Source organism: Misgurnus anguillicaudatus, chromosome 8, assembly GCF_027580225.2.
Source record: "Misgurnus anguillicaudatus chromosome 8, ASM2758022v2, whole genome shotgun sequence".
Classification (NCBI taxonomy): domain Eukaryota; kingdom Metazoa; phylum Chordata; class Actinopteri; order Cypriniformes; family Cobitidae; genus Misgurnus; species Misgurnus anguillicaudatus.
In genome coordinates, this window is record NC_073344.2 from 17,351,686 (window position 1) to 17,373,489 (window position 21,804).

At 36.2% G+C, this 21,804-nt stretch overlaps 2 protein-coding genes across 2 annotated transcripts in view; one reads left to right on the forward strand and one right to left on the reverse strand.

The window, feature by feature from the left end:
• chl1b (cell adhesion molecule L1-like b) overlaps positions 1 to 21,804 on the forward strand; it is a 130,628-nt gene that overhangs the window by 13,849 nt on the left and 94,975 nt on the right. The gene's annotated exons all lie outside the window — the stretch shown is intronic.
• Positions 103 to 5,057, reverse strand: LOC129442008 (uncharacterized). The gene is made up of 2 exons (XM_073870406.1): positions 2,120 to 5,057; positions 103 to 2,023 (listed from the first exon to the last, which is right to left on the reverse strand). The coding sequence occupies exons 1-2, from the start codon at positions 2,330 to 2,332 to the stop codon at positions 1,094 to 1,096; spliced, it is 1,143 nt and encodes a 380-aa protein (XP_073726507.1). The 5' UTR covers positions 2,333 to 5,057; the 3' UTR covers positions 103 to 1,093.

Consider the following 21,804-nt stretch of genomic DNA (forward strand, 5'->3'; position numbering starts at 1 on the left):
GCATGTTGTAAGGATCGAATAAAGGTCTTTTGAGAAAGCGACAAACATTAATTTGACAACTATTTATATTTTAACTAAACCACACACTTTACAACGCTTCCACAATCTGTTTTACGGTACGAAAATCTGTACCTTTTGCCTATTCTTTCTATTCAGGGTAGGCAAGGATAGTCAAATCTAACAATTATTTCTCTAAGTATATCAATCCCACATTACCTTAAATTAGGTAGAATTCGACAGATTAGATTATACTCACATAATTGTCAGAAGACTTCCCCGTGGTTGATTATTTGAGCTAAATTCACGCAAGCACGCTTCTTCTTGTCTTTTAAAAAATTTATTAATACAATTTAGCTAGTTGCGATTACAAGTTTTGCCGAATTAAAAGGATAAAGAAAAGAAATAAAAATACAAAGTTAACTAAAAGTAATAAGACAAAAAATACAAAGTCTAAAAAGTATTAAGTCTAGAGCACACAAGATATCAGGCTGTCAGACAACGGAGATGCTGGATGTTGCCCTTCCAGATCTGCCTAAGTTCTGCACCAGCATCAATTTATAGGCACGGTCTCGGGTCCGAATTCCAGGAATCATATTCAGGGCCTCATGGCACGCCTTTGATCCTTACGTCTACTGGGAAAGTCCCCTAATATCTTAAATATATGACGAAGTCTCTTTGTCGTTCTTCTCCAAACTCCTCTGCGCTTTCTCCCACGAAGACAGGTCTTTAAATCATGCTTTAAACTGTAATATATCCCTTAAGCTTTGTTCTATCTAATACATGCATCAATCTCTCTACTCTTAATAAACTAGTAAATACAAAACCATATTTGTGTCACTCCTTAAACATGCAATTTAAGAGCTGTCATGCATATACTCCCAACTCAATGATTATAATACTTTACATCAAAGCCACCCTAGGCGTATTAAGTAACATAAAGAGTTTAACATAGTAAAAGGAGTATAAAATAACAAACCACAGGTTTATATTGCTCAGAAGAAATACATATAAAATTAGGTGTATTATTTGGCTTATAAAGGTTGGATAATTTGCATCTTACACAACACCCCCTTCATGCAATATTATACAGCCTTTAAGTTCTCATTTTCAAACATAAGTATGGCTGATATCTTCCAACTCTCCTTTCATATTTTTTCAACATCAAGTACATTTCACCCCTATTAGTAAAAATGTTGTGCTGAGATATACTCAAATAGTTGTTGACCCAGGGAACTTTGCGTATTGGTCTTACCCAATTACTTTCCACTATAATTCCTTTTACTTGATCACCCACTGGCCAATGTTTTACACTTTGCAACACTACGTTCAGATAGCCTCCAAAATTTGCTTTTATAAATTTTCCATCAGTTATCTCATGGTAGCATGCACCAATCAATTCTCCTTCAGAGTTCTGACACAAGAACTGGCGGCTCCTTCCATTGATCTTACATTGTTTACAATTACCAATCAACGGAATCATGGACTCCTGCATTTTACGCACTTCTCCACGAGCCACAGTCATCATTGAAGTCTTCTGGAGAACTGGGGGGGCAGAAGTTGCGACCCTTTCCTTTTTGATGCAATCATCAATGTTTAGCTCTATGAGATAAAAAACTCCATCGAGTTTAACAATCTTCAATGTTTTACTTCTATGAAGCTCATGTACTACAAGGTCTTTGTTATCTTTAGTCCAATCCTTGTGTCCATCAATATCATAATATATTTCCTCAACCTCTGGGTGAAGCCTTTTGAGTATATCTCGGTACCTCAGAAATAACGCAGCATTAGTGCGTTCCATTAGATTAAAAGTTGTCAAGTAATGCTCTGTTGTCTTATCTTCATTAACCCAAGTCATTATTTTAACAGTCTTGAAACAATCTCGACAGAATTGTCCCATACTTAATTCAACTCTTTGCATTACAGGATGCCTGTAGCAAGAGACACATTCATCCTTGTGAACTGCAATCCAATATTCTGTTCCACATCTTGTTAATAATTGACCCCTCACTGTTCTCCTAAGTTCCTAAAATGTTAGACAGAGTACAATTAAGTCTTAACTCATTTGCTTATTTTGCAGATATCACATTGTTATATAAAATAATAATGAAATTGATTTTACCAGTCTCTTAGCCTCATTTACCGCTTCTGCCAATTCCTGATTTTCTAGAAAGTGGTCCGCCATAATCAGACTCTCCTGGTCATTTAACTGTGTTTCAAAAAGGTTCAGTTTAAATATATCAGTGTGTGGCTGAATCACACCAACTCGTCCTTTGAGAGACAATTTATGATCCACATTTGAACTTCTCTGTGTTCTTCTGCTTTTACTCCTCATAGCTGAGAGGAATGTATTTCATAAATTAACTTCAATACATTCCAATAATCTTAAACCAACTGCTCAAAACTGCACATATCTCCTATTACAATTTTGACCTTTTAAACAAAAGCATTTTCATGCCATAGCATTAATTTGGTTTTACAACAGTATGGTCTTGATTGTGATCGACTTTGTGTGGTTTTTCTAAGTTTCTTTACGTATTGTATAATATTTTATTCAATCACACTTATTACTTACTTTACCATCATTATTTTTCATTACACCCAATATGTTATACATTTTGCCACTATCCCAATTTTATTCAGATTATCTGGCTTGCGTCTGCTGTGCTTTTACAATTTTGAAATTTGCACCTTCAAAATTAAATCAAACATAGGTGCTGTTATTATGTCTGACCACTACATATCTTAGTTCTTCCAAGGGTCAATTTAAAAAGTATTACTCTTCACACCTCCTTCTCTCACTATCATTTCTTAACAGTGAAACACACACATACACACAATCAACAAAACAAACAAAACTTTTAGCAGCATTCCAAGGCTAGTGATGTTCAACAAGATTTGTAAGCAATATTATGTTTACAATCAGTGTCAGCCTTAAATTTAAGTAGCAACTGAGGTAGATTAGTCATAATTAATTTTACTTTATGTACCACCCAACACATACTCAGCAAAAGGCTAAGTTGTGGTGTCTTTAAAACAATCCTCACAACATCTCTGACTGGTTACGATCTCCAGAGAATGTGTGAAACTTCTCTTTCTTTTTTACCTACTCCTGGGACAGATTTAACAAGTAACATTCTTTGTTGTTTAGTTACAAATGTCCAATGGAAATGTTTTATTCAAATATTCTTTTTACCATCATGCATAATGCTCTTGGTGTTTATGTTACATCATTTACATTCATTCATTTAACTGACGCTTTTATCCAAAGCAACTTACAATTGCTATATGTCAGAGGTCGCACGCCTCTGGAGCAACTAGGGATTAAGTATCTTGCTCAGGGACACAATGGTGTGTCACAGTGGATTCGAACCTAGGTTTCTCACACCAAAGGCATGTGTCTTATCCACTGCCCCATCATGTCAGTATTTTAACCCAAATTAGTCTAAATACATTTTTAATGTTACTTTTCTAGTCCAAATCATATGTATATATATATATATATCCTGCTTGATATATTTGATCTCCAAGATGATAATATGCATTTTATCTTGATAACTCTTTTTAATTATCATGAAAACTTTTTAAAGTTTTCACATCAGCATATATTTTTTATGTATATACTTTATAACTGTTGTACACTGTAGAACATAACCGCCTCAATAAGTTTTGTGTATTTACTGCTTCTATTTAAATCAAACAATCATGGCAAATTTTAGATATAGTAAGTTTCCAAAAAGATAAACTTAAACCCACACGTGGTCTTAACCATTTGTGAGCTGCAGTAAAGCGTATGTTGTTGTTGTTCTACTCACATTTCGAAGGCAGAGTAGGTGAACTTTCACCTCCAAGTTCAACCAGGCTGAAATGTTCCACAGTGCGATTTCATCTTAGATCTTTCTCCAAATTATTTTAGTCTTCACTCCTCATTCATTCAAATGCTAGCCAATGATTTTTCTATTTCATCATTGCTTTTTTTATCGTATTACATTCAATGTATTTTATACTTACATCGAATCCAGTATACCTGTTTTAGGGGTGCATATTCTTATTGTCTACATTAACCTAATACATTTTGTATCCAAAAGTTATGCTATTTACCAATTGTATACTTCCTTACATATACTTCATTGTGTGTCTACACACTTTTTGGCATCTTTCTGCCATCTTTTCCAATGGCAATAGACAAATGCACTCCCCTGGCATCTATAAGAGAGTTATTTTAGTCTCTTCTACTTTTCCATCTTTTATTCTTTCCCTACTTTCATTTTCCATTCTTATTCTTTCATTTCTTTCATTTTCCATTTTGCACCGTTTAATTCGAAACAGTTTGTTTCACTTTTGTCATGGTCAAATGAAGTTGTCATGGTTCAAATTATTTAGTTGCTAAGTTGTTACGCTTCAATTTGCCATCGTCAATTTCGCGTTATCAGGGTCAACTAAAGTCTCCTTCAAGATCATAAATCTATTTCCCCCATCAAGGAGTCTTTAGTTGACTATAAGTCAAAGTTTCAACTTAGTAAAGATTTTTATTACCTTTTTTATTTTATACTTGTGGCTCATTGTAGATGTTAAAAGTTTTGTTTAACGTTGTCTGACAGCCAGGTCACATACTTATTTTTAAAGCTCATTTTAACCCTATGCTCTCCAAATTCCCTGCCCCAGTACCATTAAAATAGCGTATTTATGCGAACTCTCGGGGGTTTTTATGACCTTTTTGTCCCAGCACCGACACATAATTCGCGTCTTTCACAGCAGGCGTCTGCTTGTTTAAGGGACAAGGGTCAATTTGGATTAAGGTAAGACTTTAATTCTCAACCAAAATCAAATGTCTTTTTAAACCAAATTCTATTGTTTTCTAACTCAACCATGTGATCACTAATTACTCGCACGATCGTGTGTTTCTTAGTAATAGTGTCTTTAAATGGTTTGTTCATATCCTTGTGAACTAACCTTGTATAGACGTTCTGTCCTAGAAAGCAATTTTTTTTATTACTTTCTAATGTCGGTTTTTTCTTTTCTTTCAACGCTTGTTGAATTAATATAATACAGAGCCTGTTCTTAAAATGAATCCCACTTGCGTTAGTTCGCATTTGCCCTGAAATATTCTTTTATTTCTTTTATTCTCCGGGCTAATTTCATGTGCTTTTTTGGGAATATTTTTTTTTTTTTTTTTTTTTTTTTTTTTTTTTTTTTTTTTTTTTTTTTTAACTCTCCGCCGATAAAATAGCTAGTGTTATTCTTTCCTTTTACTGCTTAGTCTCCCTTGCGCAGTCTGTTCCTGTACTGCTTTTATTGTCATTCTGGAATTAGTGCCTTATCAAAAAAAAAAAATTCTGTAGAGCCATCAACAATAACCAAAATATATTTGTTATTTAACTTATTCTTCGGCAACAAATTAATTTCTCATTAATTTCTCTGGCAATATACTACATTATGAATTGCTACTTAACTTGTGATAACCTCTTCTTACAATTCTCACATAGCAATCTGATCCGCTGATATTTCTTCCTTCATTTAGAAACGTGCATTTTATTATTTGTTAAGATTTTACCTATTAAGTTCATGCTCAGATGTTGTAAAATAAGATTAATTTTCTGTAGTTATTTTCTGTATATTATTCTCATCCTCTCTAAGCACAATTATTCTTCTCTTTCTAGCCAGTCTGTTAGTTTCGTAATTGCTTAAAGCCATCTCGCTATTGTCTTTTGAATGTCCATGTTGATGTTACGCTTATGTCCTTTATTAATTTATTCTTAATACTTAAATCCTCATTTAAGCTTTTTCCCACGTATTAACTATTTATTCCCAGGACAAAGTGGTTGGCTTTTTAAGTCTCTTAACCTCTCTAAAGATTTTACGATTGCAATAGCTTCAGCTAATTGTTCCTTTGACACTTTCTCGATCCTACTGTTTTTCCGGCTTAATGTACGCCTAACGTGCGTTGTCTCCTTATGGTGCTTTAGAACCATCCTTATAAACTACAATGCTTTTAAACAGATTCAACTGTTTTCTGACATTTCATTTTTTCCTCTATTTCTGATTTTTAAATTTGGATCTAAGAGTCTATTTTCACATCTGCCATCGATAATTCAATGCTCTCTCAACCTTAATTTAGTCTTTAGTCAGATGCTCCATGACTAATTTGTCCTAATTTTACAAAGATCTGCTTTCCCCTCGCTAGACCCTATAATTTAGGATATCTTTTACTTTTTGACAGTGCTGATAAGCTTGTCTACAGAAATAAATTATAATTCGGCCTTTGTCAACTTCCAGTTAAAATTCTTATAAGCATACTGTTTTTAGAATTTCTAGCTATCTACTGATAACCAATTTGATCTATCTCAAGATCATCTTAAAAGTTTTTTTTCGTCTGTTTTACTTCTAGCTGGCCTGAGTCTAAATTGCCGTTTGTAAGCTGCGCAATGCTCGGCTTCTTGCGTCCCTTGCAATTTGCTTTTCTTTTATGGTGGCTTTGCCATTTGGCTAAATTTTACCAACCCACTATTTTTTCTTGAACGTGTCTTACGATGTTCGGAGTCTTAATGACGGTGTTGCGCTCATTTGCGTAATTCCACGGTTGCATGCTTATAAAAAAAAACCCAGAAATTCAACCATCTCTGTCATTAATTCGTGTTTATTATTTATTTATTTATTTTAAACGTGCATCGGCTTGTTTCTTCAGCGTTTGATCAAATATTTAAGTATGTTGTTTCTCATTGTTGGATATTATTAGGACGTCAACGATATACATTTCTACCGGTAAGTCTTAATATATCCCTCATTACGCTCTGAAATACCACTGAGCTTTTTAAATACTTGCAGAAATTTACAATAATTTATTGTTAACTGAAAACGCTTTCCTTTTCTTTCTGACTCGCCTCTATTAGCGGTGTTGACCTATTTGTTAAATTAATCTCCAACAGAAATTTGCATTTCTTTCACTCGCTTAATGCTGCCTATTACGTGCATTTATTACACCGTTTGTCCGGATTAATAGCTCTGTTCAAAGCCTTGAAGCTAGTCACTAATCTAAATGTATTGTCCGGTTCAATAACTTGAATCAGGCTATTAATTATTGGAGATTTTACCTCCTTAATAACGTTTTGCTCTAACAATTCTTATATTCTCTGATTTAGTTCTTTTTGGCTAGTTTATTGGTCGGATACTGGCGTTGAGGTTCGCGCATTCCTCCTATTATTTTCCGTGAGCGTAGTTTTCATCAATAGCTCCTCAATAATTTTTTAATTTGCCAAAAAGTGTTGTCTTTCAGCATTCGTATTAATTTATCTTTTTTTTCTGCTCAGATCCTATAATCTTATTCCTAATTCGTTTTAATTACTCTTCTAAATGTACTTCTTTTATCTTAATATTTTTTCTCAAGTTCCAGCAAGTAAGTTTTCGTTACATTTACTTGTATTAATTCCAATATTTTTCCCGTTTTAATTCTGTCGTATGTCTGAACAATAATTCTGCTCTTCATCTTTTAGTGGTGTTGTTGTAATTGATAGCTGTGCTCCAGAATTTAATATTTAATATATACGTTTTTATTACATTTCTATCACAGATATTCTGTTTTAACAAAACCTTTATTCTCTTGTCATTCCAACGTTTCTATCGGTCTCTGACAATTATGCGTGTTAAGATCTGCTTCGGTTTCCGAGTCCGTTACCTTATCATTCATTGTTTGATTTCTTCTCACCTTTTTTGAGTTTTGTGTCATCTATCCTGTGCTTAGGAGACTGAAACTGCATTCGGTTTTCAGGTACTTCGTTCTCTGCTCTTTCCTCCAAGACATAATTCGATTTTTGCGTGTTAGATACGAACTCCCTTTCACTTTCTGTTCCATATTTACTTCGCTCCAAGACTCTTTCGCTTCGAAATGGTACTTTACCTGTACTAGTATTAAAATGGTCTCTCTCTCTTTGAAATCGCGCATTATACACCCTATTTGTCATTGTATCATTTACGGTTTTATCCGCGTTCGTTTTACTTGGTATATTGAAACGCCTATTATTTGGCTCATTTTCCCTCAAAGTTTTTACGCGTTGAGAAGTTAAGACGTACTCAGCCAATCGTTCTTTTATTTGTTTATTAGTCACATTGTTCAGTGTGGTAATTAATTTATATCCTCATTATATTTCTCTTCCTACATCTCGTAAAAGTCTTACTTTGTCTGACATAGGAATTTCATCCTGAAGTGAGAGGCACTTGGTCTTTTACGGCGCGTATTAAGCTATGTGTGAGTACTGTTCCTGTTAAATCTCTAACTTTTTTTCTGTTGCCTCTGCTGAGATTGCATAATTGTCTCTCTTGGTAAGTCGGCATTTTCGCGGCTTTAACCACAAACCCACTGTGATTTTCTAATTTTTCCTTAACACCTATATGCTTATGAACTGCCTCTGTCAATTGTATTTCCAGCAATCTAGATTGTATTTTAGTCTGTTTGTCTTTACCTACACGCGGAGTTTCAAATTCTAGTTGTCTAACCGGTGTACTTAATAATTCCGGAGAATATTGACCTACTGTATCATATGGTTTGATCTGTGGCTCTTCTTTACTTTCCCAATTGTAGGAAATGTCTAATTTCCCCATTGATGCTTTCGCCTTTTGAGCATTTAATTTTTCTACTTCGCTTCGTAAATGTTTCACTTCGGTTCTCAAGGTTTTTACAACGCCTTCAATGCTTTTTATTGTTTTCCTTGAATAATCGTATTTTTCCTAAAATAACGCCGTTTTTTGCGGATTTACTCCATCCGTCGTGCTTTTCTATTTGCACGGCCGATGAGTGACAAGCTAGATGTTCTCAATTGTCCGTAAGTTCATTTTCAGGAATAATTATCTTATCCCATTTTTGGACTAAACTTCTGCTTCGTTTTTTAGAAGAGGGTTTTTAAATCGCATACCTCTCAATTTCATGAATGGCCAATCATTCTAAATTAAATGACTCACTTTTAATAACGAGATAGTTCCGCTATCTTTCCATCGCAATCGCGCTTCTTTCTTTCTTTTAAGTTCTGGTTCACTGTCTGAAGTTAGACTGTAAGAGTATGATGTTTCATTTATTTCTTCTCCATCTGAGCTTACAATTTTATTTAGCATTTTCTGACCTTTTGTCTCTTTTATTGCATATGCCGACGCAGCTGGAATTCTCACCTTGAAATCGACCTCACTTTACATCGCATTAAAAATACGTTTAAACTATTCTCTCTTTTTGTTATTCATTAGTAGATTTAAAGTCAAAGGTCCCTTGTTTAAATTTTTATTTATTCCTGTAGTCATTCTTCTAATTACATTCGTCATTTAATGTTTATATTGTCTAGTTCCTATTCGAGTTAAATGTGTTACTTTAACTTGTCTACTAATGGCGATTTACCCGCACGCAGCCAGGGCTTTGTCTACCCAGATTTTCGCGAGAGATCTAAATTTCTTTTAATGCGTCCTCCGCTGATTTGTCAAATATAACACTTGACGTTCTGACTCCCGTAATCATTCGTTCGTTGCCGTTTAGGACTAAGACGCCTTCGCTAGTGTCTTTTAATAGACCATTGTGTATTGTTATTTTTATGTTACCTACTTTAAGTTCGTAGCCTATTTCTGTTTTTCCAATTTCTGGCGGGATCTCTCTCTCCTCTTCGAAATGTATTATTTCTTGTTGGTTCTTTCTAACGCGATCCATACCGGCTCTCCCTGTCTTTTCTCTAACAGTTTTTTACCATATATTTTTATGGTCTCTAAGTCAACTTCTTTCACTGTTGACAAAATAAACTCGACATCTAAAATCATTCACTGTATAAGTACGCCACTATTTTTATTCCTCTCTAGTGTTTGTGCCCATCGTACTACAGTTAAGCCCATTTCGGCTTCCGAGAACGTCATCCCCTTAATGTATCCTTAAGCGAAAACCATAACGCTAACTCCTCAGCTTCTTTCACTAAAACTGAGGTTTCCGCATTTTCAGCGGCACCCTCTCGTTCACGTACACGAGGATCACCTCTTGTGTACACGAGAATATGGGTCTGAGCTCTTTCTGTCATTTAAAGAAGCGTCCTTCCTGACAGCTTAACGCAACTGTACGTTAACGAGCCCTAATAAACCTCCTGCCCGTCGGTTTATATAAAGTTGTGCGCGCGCACCAACCCTTTCTGGGTCGTATAATAGCTCGTTTCGAACTATTCTTTGGGGTCTTACGGGATTTTAATTATTTTAACTCTTCCCTAGGCATGGTAACTCGTAATCGTTTCTTTTGAACACGCTTTGCCGTTGATTTTGGCCAGAAATCAACGACAAAAACCGTGCCCCGCAGTTGGGCGCCATGTTTTACGGTACGAAAATCTGTACCTTTTGCCTATTCTTTCTATTCAGGGTAGGCAAGGATAGTCAAATCTAACAATTATTTCTCTAAGTATATCAATCCCACATTACCTTAAATTAGGTAGAATTCGACAGATTAGATTATACTCACATAATTGTCAGAAGACTTCCCCGTGGTTGATTATTTGAGCTAAATTCACGCAAGCACGCTTCTTCTTGTCTTTTAAAAAATTTATTAATACAATTTAGCTAGTTGCGATTACAAGTTTTGCCGAATTAAAAGGATAAAGAAAAGAAATAAAAATACAAAGTTAACTAAAAGTAATAAGACAAAAAATACAAAGTCTAAAAAGTATTAAGTCTAGAGCACACAAGATATCAGGCTGTCAGACAACGGAGATGCTGGATGTTGCCCTTCCAGATCTGCCTAAGTTCTGCACCAGCATCAATTTATAGGCACGGTCTCGGGTCCGAATTCCAGGAATCATATTCAGGGCCTCATGGCACGCCTTTGATCCTTACGTCTACTGGGAAAGTCCCCTAATATCTTAAATATATGACGAAGTCTCTTTGTCGTTCTTCTCCAAACTCCTCTGCGCTTTCTCCCACGAAGACAGGTCTTTAAATCATGCTTTAAACTGTAATATATCCCTTAAGCTTTGTTCTATCTAATACATGCATCAATCTCTCTACTCTTAATAAACTAGTAAATACAAAACCATATTTGTGTCACTCCTTAAACATGCAATTTAAGAGCTGTCATGCATATACTCCCAACTCAATGATTATAATACTTTACATCAAAGCCACCCTAGGCGTATTAAGTAACATAAAGAGTTTAACATAGTAAAAGGAGTATAAAATAACAAACCACAGGTTTATATTGCTCAGAAGAAATACATATAAAATTAGGTGTATTATTTGGCTTATAAAGGTTGGATAATTTGCATCTTACACAACAAATCACAAACCAATTCCTCCATAGTTTAAGCTGTCATATAGCGTACATTTGAGGAGATCCTTAAAGGTTATCAGGATGCCTCTCATTTAGAAATGTCATCCAGATTCAGGGCTGTCAACAATCCCAGCGGTAAATTGCACGATGCAGGTGTTTCTCCTACTTCCGAAGACCTGCTAAATGCGACTCTTGCTGTGAAATGGGGGTAATTGGAAGATGGTGCTGTCCATCATACAAATGGGGTCAAAAAACAAGAAAAACATGCCTACATTTTCACAGCCCATCAGTTGTGATTGACACGTCGAGCTCTGCTGTGCTAAAGCAGCCTCGAGCGGTTTGTATCTGATTCATTACATCCACTAACTAAATCTTTCAAGACTGCTGTGTTTGAAGTTGTTTTCGCTACTCTTTAATGTATTATTTTCCACTGACTGCAGCTAAGCCGGTTACTATGGGCAACCTGTGTCACCTGGGACCCTTGATAGAGCTAGCGGAGTGTGAGGTTGCCTGTGGCGTAAATACAGCGTTACACCACGTACGTGCACAACAGAAGCAGAGGAACGTTTTTCATCTGTGTAAAGTGTGTTCTTTTGATGAGCACATTTTTTCAACCACACTGATAAGAGCTGCATTTAAATTTCAGAGCGTGTATGACCCACTCTCCAAGCACACATAGACAGATGTAATGTATGGCTATTATAGAGCATTACGAATCCAGTGGTTTGTCTTGCAAGCCACCCGCCATGCAGCCATCAACTGAGGAAAGAAAAGATAGACACAGAGACAAAAACAGACAGACATACAAGACAGACAGACAGACAAAAAACAGATGGAAAAATAATGACGGACAAAAAGACAGACAGATAGACATACATACAGAAAAACAGACAGGCAGACAAAAACAGATGGAAAAAATAATGACAGACAAAAATAAAGACGGACAGACATACAGAATGACAGACAGGCAAACAAAAACAGATAGAAAAATAATGACCGACAAAAAGAAAGACAAACAGACAGACAGAAAGACAGACAAAAACCAGATGGAAAATTAATGACGGGCAAAAAGAAAGAGAAACAGACAAAAAGACAGTCAGACAAATACAGACAGATAGAAAAACAAAAAGACAGACAGAAACGCAGACTGATAGACAAAAAGAAAGATAAACAGACAAAAAAGACAAAAAGACAAATAAACAGCCAGACAGACGGATAGACAGACAGACAGACAGACAGACAAAAAAGAACAGACAGACAGATAGACAGACAGACAAAAACAGATGGAAAATAATGACAGACAAAAAGACAAACAGACAGACAGACAAACAGACAGACAGACAGACAAAAGACAGTCAGACAAAAAAGAACAGACAGACAAAAGACACACAGACATGCAAAAACAGATGGAAAAATAATAACAGACAAAAAGACAGTCGGACAAATACAGACAGACAGAAATACAAAAAGACAAACAAAACAACAGGCAATACAGAAAGATAGACAGGCAGACAAAAATACAGATGAACACACAAATTTTTATTTAAAACACAGACAAGAAAAACTGACAGACAGACAAAACAAAAAGACAAAATCAGACAGACAATAGAAAGACAGTGAGACAAATAGACAGTCAGACAAAGACAGACAAACAAACAGAAAGACAAACTGCCAGACAAAAAGACAGACAAATGGACAAACAAAAACAGACAGTCAAAAAGACAAAGATAAATAGAAAGAAATACAAAATACAAACAGACAGAAAGATAAACTGACAGACAAAAAGACAAAGATAGACAAAAAGACAAAACAGACAGACAGATAGAAATACAGAGAGACAAAAAGAAAAACTGACACAGAGATAGGCAGACAAATGGACAAAAAGACAGACAGACAAAAAGAAAGAGTTAGAAATAGGTCAACAGACAAAAAACAGACAGAAGACAGATAGACAGACAAAAAGACAGAGATAGACAAATAGACAGGCAAATAGACAAAAACGGAAAGATAGGCATACAAAAACAAACAGAAAGTCAAAAAGAAAGACAGACAGACAGACAAAAACACAGACAGATGAAAAAAATACACATTTTCAAACAGATAGAATGACAAGAAGAAAGTACAAACAGACACACATAGTAGACTTTGAAGTAAAAATGAGCTGGAGACACGTACTCATGTTCGTCTCTTGCTGGTCCTTGTCTAATGATATTACCCTTGCACAACAACACTATACAGTAAATAATGTCACTTTTGTTTAAACAACAACAGAAACACAACCTCACTCTTATGGCCCCACCTTCACCTGTTGCATGAGAGGTCCTGAGCTCCAGAGTGCCAGCTCATCCATTAAAACTCACATTCCATGAAGTCTTTTATGCCACCTTATAAAGGGCGCTTGCGCAAGCTTTTCTTCATTCAGATTCAAGTGCTCAACATTCCTCTCACTTGACATGGACATCCTTTGCCGGACCAAAGTGCCCTTTTATTCGGATTGTGTCTTTAAACAGAAGCTGCAGTGTTTTGGTCTTGTTAGTAGCGTTCTTAACCAGTCTAATTTCAAGTAGATGCACTTCTGCAAATGATAATTCATGGTGCTCTGTAAATGCACAAAAGTCCCCCGAGTCCCCATTAAATCAAAATTGTCAATTGCAGTGTTTATTATAAACAATTTATCTGTGTTGGTCATTATAATTTTTTAAAAATTCATATGCATTTAATCAATTTAAAAATGTACTTCCATCTTCTTGTGGCGGTTTGGTGGCTTTTGTGATGACGTCAGCTTGACGGCTTAGCAGAGCATCGGTTAACCTCTCCAGCTTTAAAGGGATAGTTCACCTAAAAATGAAAATAATGTCATTAATGTCGTTCCAAACTCGTAAGACCTCCGTTCATCTTCAAAACACAGTTTAAGATGTTTTATATTTGGTCCGAGAGCTTGTTGACCCTCATTGAAAATCTATGTACAGTATACTGTCCATGTCCAGAAAGGTAATAAATACATCCTCAAAGTAGTCCATGTGACATCAGTGGGTCAGTTAGAATGTGTTGAAGTATCGAAAATACATTTTGGTCCAAAAATAACAGATATTACGACTTTATTCAGCATTGTCTTCTCTATCGTGTCTGTTGTGAAGCGCATGCGCAAGACTAAAGTCATATGACTGCAGTGACGCGTTATCCTCAGACATGTTTGCAAAGTTTTTTTTTCAAACTTATAGCGTGCATCTCCCTCAGACTGTAAACGAAGCCTGGGCACAAAAAAAAAAACAGTTGGGGCGCACCAGATAACATGTCAGTTGGGGCGCACCAGATAACACGTCAGTCGTGTCGTACGTCATCCGCGTCACGTGACTTTTAGAGAAGAAAATGCTGAATAAAGTCGTAATTTTTGTTATTTTTGGACCAAAATGTATTTTCGATGCTTCAACACATGCTAACTGACCCACTGATGTCGCATGGACTACTTTGATGATGTTTTTATTACCTTTCTGGACCTGGACAGTATAACGTACATACATTTTCAATAAAGGGTCAACAAGCTCTCGGACTAAATCTAAAACGTCCCCCATTTTCCTCATATTATATTTCGCTTCACTCGGAAATACGTAACAATACAGCAGTAAAGCCGATTGCGACTTTCTGTTCACTCATAGTTTAGTTTAAAGCTCCCGTTCTGTCTGTAATTTTGAAGCTTTGATTGTGTTTATAGTGGGCAATATAACATGTGTTCATGTTTCACGTGTAAAAAAACGCGATATTTTTCACACAATTTACTTATCTGTACAGGCTGATGTCTTCCTTGTTATGTGAAGTCCCTCCTTCAGAAATACGTATCGAGTTCTGATTGTGTAGTTTGTTTAGTGTGCTGTGATTCGATAGCAGCTTAGCTTAGCAGAGCCGTTTGAGCCAAAGCTGGTGACTGACGTATTCCTGTGGGCGGAGTTTAGTCAACGAACTGTTTTACTGACGTCATTAAAGCAGGAAATAGAGGGCTGTAGTCCTAACCGGCCGTTCGTTGTAGGCTTTTAAAGAGGAATTCTATTGAAGAAAATATACTGTATCGCCTGGCAGTGAACTTTGAGCTTTATCATTTTACAGGTATTATTTATGCTATTATGGCAACATTACACACTAACTAGGGTTTAAAAAATGGTATCAGGAAGAACGTGACCTTTAAAAAGTATAAAAATTGTAATTGTGTGTATTATTCGATTCATAAATAACTGATCAGCGTATTACAAAAACTGCTTGTTTAATAATGTATTCAGCAATATATAGTTATTATATGGTCTTATTAGTGATGTTACGTTCGTGAACGAATCGTTCTTTTTGAATGAATCTTTTGGGTGAACGAATCGTTCTCGTTCATGCCATCCATTGCCTCATATTTCTCGTTCACTGAAATTTCCTTCCCTTCTTGAGGAGCACGGACAAATGAAGCGCGGCTTTCTTTCCGCCTTCAAAGAGTGACAAAACTACGAGCCAATGGCAATCGAGTATAAGCTGTGGCCGAGCATATGATTGGCTCAACGTACTGAATGAATACGCCCTTCACTGACCGAGCCACTGTTTTGAGTCTGAACGAACGAGAGAGAGAGACAGGGATCGCGTTCTTAAAAACAAACTGAATGGTACAAGTTACAACCTAATGAATGAGATGAATGAGAGGGATCGTATAGGAAGCGAGAGCAACGTAAACAATCTTGTGAAAAATTCACAATTTGAGCTTTACTAAAAACTAACGAGTTTTTGCAAGTCTTTCATTGTCTTATAACACATAATGACACACATCTTCGCCACCTATTGGCGTATTTATGTAAAATTAAGAAATGGTCACTGAACGAATCAGTGAACGAGTCTGAACGAATCATTTTGGTGAACGAACTGAAAATGAACGAGTCACCTAAATGAACGAAAATTTCCATCAATAGGTCTTATGAAAGTCAGAATGACCCTTTAATCCCGACAGTAGTATAAATAATAGAAAGTAGCTGCAGTGCTGTTGGACACTGCTGGATGCATTTCAGCATTAGCAGTGGAGTCACGTCACCAAATTGCCGTTGCGCTTTGAACTGCGAGTAATACATCGTGAGCTAAACCACACCTAGCAATACATGCCTACTAACCCCAAACATTTTATAAAATACACATCACCAGCATACAGTGTGTTAGTGTGGCTATCATTTAATGGATTAGCACTGTGGTCTTCACCATAACAACATCCACTTTAGAAATGATCACATCCTAAATTATCTTTTCTCTCCTGAATCTACAGGGAATGAGGCATCACAATGGATTTGTCTCAAATAAAAAAGGATTCTGGTCAAGAGTGGCAAGATATGATTTCCCCTTCTGCGTTTTTATTTAACGAACATACGCATTTGTCCATTTGGTCTCGCTCCCTGAATATACCACGAGGGGGGAAGATAGCGGTTCGAAACAGCCGTGTCTACCTGCCGTTATCAACGGAAGGCAGCTGGTGTGTAGAGATACGCTGGGAATTCATAAAGGTCCCAAGCTCAGCGAGATGATTGCTCTCTCCACTGCCTGAAATGAAACCCCTCCTCCTTTTTATCCTTTTCTATATAGACGTGTACCACAGGGTCTGTAAAGGAAATGGAATTTGTGAATGCGGCTGGCAAAAAAACAATCATATCTTTGGAGAAAACGGCAAACAGTCTTGATCTGAGAACAGATGGTGAAAACAAAACGCCAACGCCTTAAATTAATTTAAAAATTGCACGTTCAAGCTATATTTTCAATCCATTATCATTCATTTTCCAAATTCTAGATGTTCAGAAGATCTCTGTGGATCGGGTAATTGGTTAAACATTGAAAGAGCGAACGATTAACAGGCCTGATCAATTCTCTCTTAGAAAATGGGAAGCATACTCAATCATTTAAAGTACACCAGTGACTACAGGCATTAAATACGTCTCATGTGGCCCAAAAACTAGATCACAATCAATACTAGCTGAACATTCACAGTGGGGCGAGAGAAAGAGAGAGAGAGATGCACCCTATGCATGCAACAATGCAAATACGCGGCAACGTGTGGCTGTTTCTCTGCATGCTTCAAGTCCGAATTAAGACAGACAGCACAATCAGCAGACTTGCTATTGCCATGAGTGGGGGATGCGATCCCATGTCTACCTCAGAGGCGAAACTCTACAGCCATCATCATTAAACCGTCACCATTTCACGCCAAAGGCCCAGAGACCATAATGCATCCTTTTTGCTAGCACTGCAGTTTCAACCGGCTCATTTGAGACCCAGGACTACACACACTATAGTGTGAATAATCAGCCAATGGGATGCCTCTTCCTGCTCTTGGTGGTATCCATGAACAACCCCAAGAAGGACGTACGGCTTCGCCTGTCCTACCACAGCAGAATCAGCATCTACGCCTTATCTTCTCAACTTTACCACCCGTCAGGCATCTATTAGGAGGTTTAGTCTTCATCTATCTTCATTTATGGTGGGGAGAGGGATGGTTTTGTTTACCGTTCGCAATTTTAGGCATTTGGACAAGGGAGGAGGGGTAGCCAACATAGATCGTGTTTGAGCTGGGGGAAGGGGGCACTTTTTCGAGAGAAATAGCTTCGCTTTCCCCAGACTCCTAATTAGTATACAACATTCTTCCATCCTCTTATACCGACAATGGTTCAGAATTAAACATCTTGGATGCACATAGCATTAACATGGAGATGAGAAAACACCATCTTCATTTATCATTCTGTCGACAATGCTATTGAAAATAAAGCGAGTCAATATAAGACGACAACATATACGCATTAACGAACTCCATTTAATCTAGCGTTATTTGCACAATACATCTCGAAAGCCTCAGTGAAGTTGCTACTGGTTGGTTTGGTAGATGTCGACAGTCGTATTGCTCCTCGATGCTTTCCTCCCCCATTCAATTTAACCCCACGGAATCAATGAGAGTTTGATTTAACACTTGCAGCTCCAAGAGAAACCAAGAGGGAGTATTCGTCTGTCCTGCATTTAGCAATGCAATTGATCACCGACTTCTACGTGAGTCGCTGCTGGTCGGTACGAATCATTGATTTGCGCGGTCATAGTGCATGGGCCGTGCCAGATATCGAGAGGGTATTTCAAGCCAAGCAACCTTTAAAACAAATTAAAATGTTTACATATGGATCTTTTACTTAGTATTTGAAGTATTGAAGAAACTCTTTACTTTGATTGTAACATGGATTTCAGATAAGGGACACTGTAAAGAGACATTTCACTGGCTGTAGCTCATAACAGACCTCTTATTCTTCATATCACGTCTCTTAGTCTGTTTTTATTTATTCAGTCTATAGAGGCATCAATTATGATTAGCCTGTGGCTGCTCATTGTCACTATAGTAAAGTCGATATATATATTGTTTAATCGTCAGACATCTTTGCCATGCAGAACAAAAGCTGACCCTGTGCCTTTAATGGCATTTGGTTCCTTTGATTTGTGACCACTCCATGTGTGTGATCTTATCATGGTTTCACTCCATTGACGCCTCTGGCTTTTACCAACAGAGGGACATTGCTCATTTGTCTTTGTCCGTTCACACTGCTGTCTCTCATTTTTCATACCATTCTCCTTTAGGATATACATTTGGATGGAAAAAACACATGTAGGCTATATATATCGTATGCTATGAATGCTCAAAAATCACAAACCATTGCTTAAAAATTGCTAGTGTTTGAAATTTTTGGGTGAATCAACATATGAATGACTATTTGTTTTGCATTAAGCTTACTAATGAACAATAAGGTTGTATTTGAAAAATTAGTCAATGCATTAGCTAACATGAGCCAGCAATGAGCAAGTATACTATTTCAGCATTTATCAAAGATTGACACACAAACTACATTATATTCGCTGGTATATATACCTGGTATAAATACAGATCATAACATATATTTAGCTCCATGAAAAACATACACAGCAACTTTCTTACTTAGATATTTGTACTGAAAACAAGACAAAAAAACTAAGTAAGAAAGTCATTTTTTGCAGTGAAGATTTATTTTTTTGATGAGCAAAATGACCTAGTCAAAAACACTTAATTCACAAAAAATTTGCATGGATTAGAGCGGAGAGAAAAAAGTAAACTTATTTCAAAACAAATTTTCCTTATTCCATTGGCAGATTTTTTTTGCTTGTTTTAAGCACAAATTCACTTAAATTTAATATTTTTTTGACTAAAACTATACTTATTTTCTTTGGTCATTTTGCTCACCAAGAAAATATATCTTCACTTTCTTATTTAGTATTTTTGTCTTGTTTTCAGTAAAAATATCTTAAAATTTTCTTGATGAACAAAATGACCTAGGAAAATAAGTCTAGTAAAATATAAACTTTAAGTAAATTAGTGCTTAAAACAAGCAAATAAATAAATAAAAATAAAATCTGCCAATGGAATAAGAAAAATTTGTTTTGAAATAAGTTTACTTTTTTCTCTCCGCTCTCCCTCAAAGATTGTACACACACCTTAAATGTCTTTAATGCAATTGTATATGTTTTCTTTTGCGAAAAGTGTGCATGTGTGCATTTATTCTGCGTCCCGTGCGTTCGCAAATCCATCATTGCTGGAACTCTCCATGGTAAAAAAACCTTGAACTTGGTGCAAGGAGTGTTCATGGGAGTTGTAGTTTCAGAGCGTCACACCGCGCATTGTTTATTATTTCACATTGCTTAAAAGAAAACTACAATTATATAAAAAATATATATTCAAAACGCCAAATTGACTAGTGGAAGTGGCTGTCTTACCTGCCACAGGTGAAATTCCCCACATTTGGCGAGTTGGCTGGTGTTAATGTCAAGCCCTGGTTACAAACATTTTTAAAAATATCTTCATTTGTGTTTACACTGCAAAAAAAAAAATATTTTTAAGAAAAAAATGTCTGAGTATTTTTGTCTTGTTTTCAGTAAAAATATAAAAAAAATCTTTTTCTTGATAAGCAAAACGACCCAAGAAAATAAGTCTAGTTTTTAGACCAAAAATATCAAATTTAAGTGATTTTGTGCATAAAACAAGCAAAAAATAAATAAAAATCTGCCAATGGGGTAAGTAAAAAAATCTTGAACATTTTTCTTAAACACTAAATTCAAGAAAAATTCAAGAAAAATTTGCTTACCCCATATCAAATCACTTATATTTGATATTTTTACTGAAAACAAGACAAAAATACTAAGATTTTTTTTCTTGAAAATCATTTTTGCAGTGTATCAGAACAAAGAAATTTATACAGGTTTGTAACAACATGAGGGTGAGTAAACGATGGCAGAAATTTCATATTTGGGTGAACTATCCCTTGGACACTTGACCCAAATGCAGTAACAGTAACACAACAAAAGCCAACGTTTGCTTTAAAAATATGGCAGATCTCAATGGAAAATCTCTGTTTATTTCATAGCTACACCTTTCACATGTGATGGGTGAACAGCTGGGATGAAACGATATTAAAATCTGCAGTATCCTGCAAGGAGAGAATTCTCTTTCTATCCTTTAAATGGCTCAGGTTTGGCACAATAAATCTGCTGGACCTCTGTATCTCGGCTTAATCTGCTTATCTAAAGGGCAGGGGACCTACTCTGTCAACAGCGAAAGATAGACCATTACCTCATACGGTTCATCTCCCCTTTCACGTTTTTGGATGAGCGAATAACTGTCTGCAGGCATTCCAGTCAATTTAATCTCTCCCACTAACCTCACTGTTGATCTGTTTTTTTAGCAAAACACATCATGGTGCACATCCAAATTTAGGTTGGATCTTTAACCTTTCATCTCATTGTCAGTTATCATTTACCATGGCTTGAAATTTGGTATACGATTGCGACCAATTTTGTTATTTTAGACAAATTTAGCATTTATAGTATGAGAAATTACTCTAAACTTATTTACTTTCATTAACTTGTAGATTGAATTGGTGAAGTAATAGGACAAAAAGTCTTGCTTGAATTCTTGGATGCACTGAGTCGCTTTGGACAAAAGCATCTACCACATGCATAAATGTAAATCTAATAAATAAGTTATTCCTGCAGCATGTGATGTTTATCCAGATTTTGGCAAAGAACTGTCCAATAGAACCAACCGGTCAATGAACCATACAACCATACAAAGTCAATGCAAAGACGCGATCAGATGCGTCCTCGCGTGGGGCGATGCGAATGACCGTTTGCCGTGAAAACATGCGCTATTCGTCTCAAACGCGTCTTCGCTCAAGTTGAATATTTTTTGCATGACACGAAGTTAAATCCCGCAAGTAATCTAGAGCGAGCAATGCGACGCGATTGCACGCTTCGCGTTTGCTGTAAACCCACAGTTAGGGCACATTTTTTGATAAACAGAAACAACGAAAGACATTATTTTATATAAAAAGATTTATACTTAAAGGGACCCTATTCTGCCCATTTTTACCAGATGTAATATAAGTCTCAGATGTGCCTAGCATGTGTCTGTGAAGTTTCAGCTCAAAATATCTAACAGATCATTTGTTATTGCATGTCAAAAATGCCCCTATTTG